General features: G+C 47.3%; 1 protein-coding gene across 1 annotated transcript in view; it reads left to right on the top strand.

The window, feature by feature from the left end:
* Window positions 1-4,890, top strand: part of LOC125959267 (cilia- and flagella-associated protein 43) — a 5,552-nt gene extending 662 nt beyond the window's left edge. Inside the window, exons 2-12 of the mRNA XM_049692081.1 lie at window positions 1-44; window positions 117-1,315; window positions 1,379-1,769; window positions 1,860-1,984; window positions 2,049-2,409; window positions 2,484-2,906; window positions 2,971-3,473; window positions 3,546-3,792; window positions 3,861-3,989; window positions 4,070-4,485; window positions 4,557-4,890. The exon at window positions 1-44 is cut by the window's left edge and continues 330 nt beyond it. Coding sequence (XP_049548038.1) covers window positions 1-44; window positions 117-1,315; window positions 1,379-1,769; window positions 1,860-1,984; window positions 2,049-2,409; window positions 2,484-2,906; window positions 2,971-3,473; window positions 3,546-3,792; window positions 3,861-3,989; window positions 4,070-4,485; window positions 4,557-4,890 — 4,172 coding nt within the window. The remainder of the gene's footprint in view (window positions 45-116; window positions 1,316-1,378; window positions 1,770-1,859; window positions 1,985-2,048; window positions 2,410-2,483; window positions 2,907-2,970; window positions 3,474-3,545; window positions 3,793-3,860; window positions 3,990-4,069; window positions 4,486-4,556) is intronic.
* The last annotated feature ends 1,110 nt before the right edge of the window (window positions 4,891-6,000 follow it).

Raw genomic sequence — 6,000 nt, 5'->3', positions numbered from 1 at the left:
ATGGAAATCTGGCTATTATAACACAAAAGGCCAAAATATCGATCGTAAGTAACTTTGGTCGTCCCACATTGTCTTCATATGAAACATGAAATCATTTTGTGCTCGATTGATTGAAGGTATCATCATCGAGCGGACAGATTATACAAACCATTAATGCGGAGGATGCTGATGCCACGGAAGCGGAATTTATTCCGTTCATATTTTACTGTAAAGGAGGTTTGTTTGCTAGCGCACCGGAGGGACACGTGAAATTCTATCGGAAACAGAAGGGTACCTGGAATATGCTCTGGTCGACGCTTGCCGATGCATCCTATGCCCAGCTAGTGCACTATTCCGCCTCAGAGGGTCTCCTGGGCATCACGACTAACGGTGTCATTATGCGTACCGTCCTGGATTATGATGTGCGTAATGTGGAGTTCCGCTCGCTAAAAGATTTAGACATAGGCTATGGCCACTGTGCCGGAGTAACGCGTTCTGTAAAACGGATGGTAGGTGTCAAGGCAGACGGCACGATTCGGTTGATGAATTTCGATGCAGGAATCGTTGCCTCGACACTCGACGTCGGTCAGCTACGGTGCATTGCAAATCACCCAGTGCACCCATTGCTAGTGGTTGGCACTGATGCCGGAGTAATTCAAATAATTGTCATCAAAGACGGAGAACAGGCGATTGTAACTGGCAGGTTGCACCTATCTCGCCATTCGATTCAATTACTGAAGTTTGCCGTTGTCGATGGCAACTATTTTGCTGCACTTGACAAAGAAGGTAATTTCGCTATTCTGGAGATTAATCCTTCCTTCGGAGTAAACGTAGTACAGGTATTCAAACACCGGCACGATCTACGGGAACTGTTATTCTGGTGTAGCAGCGAGGAGGTATTGATCGTTGAACCCATCCAGCCTAACAGCGTTATCAGCTTCAAGGAAATCGAAATCGTCGTAAAGCAGCGTTCCCTGGAGGAGGCTACTAAAACTGTGATCATACTGCCTAATGAATACACTCGGATTGTGCCAAAGGCATCCTCCAACTTGGAGTTTCTGCTGTACGGACATCGTGTCCGATCGAACACTGTCGATGTTCTGGAACTGAAACGATCCGAAGGGATGCTTAGCGTTATCGTAAGGAGTAGTTTCTCGACGCCGCAATCAGCACTCCACCTTGAGCTCGGTGTGGATGATCGTTATCTGTATGCTTGGTCACTGGATGGAAGGATCGCATTGTATGATGCATTAGACGAGAAGCTACTATGCAGTTTAATGTTTGATGGGCGTTATAATGGAGGAGTACGTCATGTTTCTTTGGACGTGAAGAATGAGTAAGCTCAGCTACAATTTTCACATCTTAAAAGATTCATCAAGGTTATAATTAACAATTGCAGGTTTCTAACTATCCTTTGCCATGGTGGGTTGCTAATTTGCTTGAAGCTGCAAAAAAGCTTCGGTCGAAGCTCTGTGAGACCGTCCCAGGATACCATTAAGGCATTTGAGCGAACACTATGTGAGCCCGAAAATACGGCAGATAAGCTATCAGTAGCTACGGCGCTACCCGATGATAATCTTCCCTGGGTTGAACGGGATGAGCAGACCCGAAGCCAAGAAAAGGGGAAAGTATTCGAACCGGAACATGAAGCCATATTTAGCGAGTTTGTTGAGATCAAGCAACAACTTAAACAGCTGGTCGATCGCAACGAAACGGTTCCACCGGAAGAAAGGTTTTCACTGCAGGAATTTAACCTTAACACGGAAGCAACTGAAGCAATGACACAGAAGGTGAATATTGCATTATTGTCACTCTTGGGATATTGCATTATTGTCGCTGATTATTAAACCGTTCACATTCGGATGGAATTTTCATTGCAGGCGAATGAAGAGCGGAACGAAGAGAAATTGCGTCTCCAGAAATACATTGTATCGGAAGGTACCATTAACCAGCAGCTAATCGACAATTGTTGGGCAACTATGAGCAAAAAACCTCTGAAAATTAGGTACTTTTTTTTGCGAGCAGCATGCGAATCGCCTCTATAACGTGTTGCTATCAATCACCCACAGATCAATGTTTAAGCATTCATTTGTGGAAAACTATGCCATGCTACCAACTAACGAGCTGCGGCACTATCTGGACAAGGTACGCGTATATCGTGAAACGGAGCTAATGGCCAGCCATGACGCTTTACTTCCGTGGAAGCCTACGCCAACGTATCAGTTGGAATCGATCCTCAATCGTGACCCGGACTACGGTAACGTGCTGGACAATTTGGCTCGTGCCTCGATCAAGAAATCGTACGCTTTGTCCGGTACCACGACTCATCGCTTCTTCGATCCTTACCCGTTGCGATACGACCAGCTAGAGGTGGTAACGTTCGAGCAGCTCTACTTTGAGCTGATTTGTGGCGATGTGAGTTTCCTTACTGTGGTATTACTCAAGGTATGAATAGACGGTGACCGGTACGGAATTTACGCTACTTTCAGATGGAGATCGAGAAGTTACGTGTACTGTTTAATGACAAGTTCGAAAAGATCAAAACCTTGAAAGAGGAAGAGATGGACCTCGTATTGAAGCGCAATGCTAGGGCAACGTACGTACAGCAGGAGCTGGTTCTGATAGGCCAGTTGATGGGTGATCGCTGTGTGGTCGAAGTGACGAACATCGAAGATCCCCGGTACGAACCTGATGAGCGTCCGGAAACCATTATTCGTACAGAGGATTCGGAAGTACCGGCGGCACCGTACATTAGCCCGAGTGTTGAACGATTGCTTGAGCTGGAAGAACTTGAGCGGGAACGACGCAGACAGGAGTTACTTGCGGACGATTTCAAGGCACGTGCCCTGGTGACCATGATGGACGGTGTGCTAGAGCACCGGTGGGAGGATGAGATCAAGAAGAGTCTACCGCTGCCACAGTGTCTGGTATGGGAACGATTCTAAGCAAATTTACTGCCACAAAAGTATTGACGCGACCCATTTTTTGCAGGAAATTGGAAAAGAACCGCAGCACTACAACGAAACAGACATTCGCGAGGTTAAGGAGTATGAAGAGGCTAGTGCAGTGTTGCATCAAGATCGTCTTCGCTATCGTCAGATGCTGCAAGAAGAGTTTCAGGAGCTTGCCGCAAGTCTGGATCAGCAGATCAAGCGATTCAATACGGCGGTCGCAAAGCTGACGTTGGAGAAAATCATTATCGAGTCGGCCATCCGGCAGGAGGAGATGCGCATTCTAAGAGCTACTCTGTACAACCATTCGAGAATGATCTATGAGGCAAACGCCGATCGTTTAAGGGAACAGATCGACCGGACGGCTAAGTACATTGACACGCTCACTGAGATGGCGAATGAGTTCCAGGAGAAGGCGGCCGACTACCGGAACACGTACGATACGCTGCGGGCGAAGGATCGTTTGCTGGATAAACAGTTCAAGATCAACTTTTCTGACACCGCCCAGTCAGCGTTAGTCGATCAGGCATACAAAATATTCAAGTATGACTAGCGCGAAAGCTTTACAACTTGTGAAACGTACCGTTATGCACTTGTGTTCCTGGCTTTTTGCAGACGCAGACCGAAAACTCAGCTACGATCGATCGTAACCGTGTCGGTGTTTCAGGATATGGCAAAGCGGATTGTCGCCAAAAAGACAGCAGGTACACACGGCAATCTGTTACTACCACGCGAGTGCCAGGATTATCTCGGACACTGTGAGACTCTTGATCAACCGACCAACTGCCCGGCAGGCATGGATGCCAGCCTGTGGCAAACGCTGACCAAAATGCGACGGATCAAAATCGAAAGCGAATTTAGGGTACGTAGACACACGTTGTACTCTAAGTCTTTTAATTGTTAAGCTATTACTGTCCCTGAAATGTGTAGCTCAAAAGTTGTGAGTTAATGTTGTCGGATGCTGAAGCAGCCATTGGTGCGCTGCAACGGGAGATAACGAATAAACGGAGCGTCCTTACGGCCTTTGAACAAAGCTTGGAAGAGCTACAAAATGAGAGAGTAAGTTCGACACGGTTCACTTTCTAGCCGCAGCGTACCAGGTAATGAATCTCTAATGATACATGATCTTCCGGCATCAGTTCGAGGCCGCCACCAACCGTACGGTGCAGCTGGTGATGAAGCGTGGTTGGATCGAAATACAGCAGACTGGCCGAACTACCGACTTTGCCAACTGTGTGCTGATCCATCGGACCGATGTTGAAGACATCAACGCCATCATTCGGCGCGCCGGTGCCAAGAAGCTCAATGCCATGGTAAATGCGGCGCTGTTCCGCCGTAAGATCATCTACCAGGAGTGGGAGCACCGGGCGTTGAAGCTACAGCTGCGCGATCTGCGTGATCAGCTGGCAACGGTCGAGAAGTGCAAGATCACCAAGGAGGTGCAGAGCTGGCTGAAAATGAAGGGTATGAAGCGAACGGAAGACCTTAGTCAGCTGGCGCTTGAGAAGAAAATACGCAATGCGGTGCAGAACGAGGAAGAACTGTTGATGGAACTGTACGTGTATCAGGGGGACGATCGATTAGATCGAGCATTCGGTATCAATGGCGTATCCATTTGTTTTGCAGGAAAACCTCGCTGGAGGATATCGAGCAGCGTATCGCGGTGAAACGTAAGGAGAATAAGCTGCTCGATCAGGAGACACGTGCTCTGAACATTGACGTTACCGAGCAGCATTTGCAGCGTGACACGGAGCTAGAACAGACGGAGCAAAAGGCCACCCAGGACCGTATGGCGGCCATCGTTGAGCGGGCTCGGTTGGTGCGGTTGGTGCAAGCTCAGCATACGCACATCCTCGAGCTCGGTACGATGTTGGAGTTGCAGCGATTGAAGACCTACCCTACACTGACGGCATCGACCAGTGTGATGACGCACAATGCCCACCATTTGCTTAGCAACTAGAAGATCGTCGATCATGATTATCTGATTTAAGTGGTTTTAATATTGGCATTGATTTAGCTATAATATCAAGCGACTGAACATTTCTTTGTGATTCGTAACTTTCAGTTTGATGATAAATTCTTTTGAAACTCTCGCTAATTACTAAATGTGTGTTTATGAAAAAAAAAAATTAATTCTCTCTCTTCAGATGTTTGCGATATTTTGGAATAAAACTCTAAAAGGTTTCAATTATCATTGCCTTTAACAAGAACACGCATCAGCCGCACCGTACCAACGCTCTTTAATAATTAAATTCCAAAGCTGCCGTTGTGCAGCCATAGAACACTATCAAAATGTGCGTATGGGGGTGCGCACAGCTTTGCTCCACAGAATATACTCTCAAACCGAACGGAAATGAACCCATAAATACGAAATGGACCATGTGTAACCTGCATCTCGGATAGCAGTAGCAGCAGGAAGACTAATTTATTTATTCGCACCAGCACACAAACACCCCCACAAATCACGAAGCACTGCTAGAGCGGAAGTAGCCGGACAAATTATCGGAACTGGTCAATTTTGGGGTAGCATCGTTCTGCTGCGAGTCAGAATCACTTTTTTGGTGGTGACCATCAACAATCCGTCGTGAAAGCTCTTGTTCGTGCCGCAGGAAAAAGGGCTACAAAGGGCGTGTGGTACGAGTCATCGTGGGGTGGAAAGTTCAAACCCTCGAATTCGTGAGTTTCCTCTGCCAGCATAAACGCCGCGCAGCATGGGGCGGTAGGCGAGAGAGTCACGCTTAGGTGAGTTCGTGGACTATCGCGGCGTGTCGGCGTTGGAAATGCAGGTGCCCGTTTCCGGTCGTGTCGCAACGGAGTGGTGTTGTTGGCGTTCTCGAATCTACAACCCCTGTCGATCCATTCTGTTCGAACCTCATTACTATCCATGATATGACCGTCAAATTAAAACTAAACGACATATCGGTAGCTTTGCTCTTTCTTTTGGAGAAAGGATTCCAATGCTTCAAAGCACTTGTTACCGCAGCATGTTAAAAGAACATCCCTCGTAGCAGCATAACTCGTTCATCACGCCGAGACGATGCCGTTGTTTACAATCTTATATTCATTCAAT

Source organism: Anopheles darlingi, chromosome 2, assembly GCF_943734745.1.
Source record: "Anopheles darlingi chromosome 2, idAnoDarlMG_H_01, whole genome shotgun sequence".
Classification (NCBI taxonomy): Eukaryota; Metazoa; Arthropoda; class Insecta; order Diptera; family Culicidae; genus Anopheles; species Anopheles darlingi.
The sequence above is the reverse complement of the archived record's forward strand: the minus strand, read 5'-3'. Positions and strand labels throughout refer to the sequence as shown.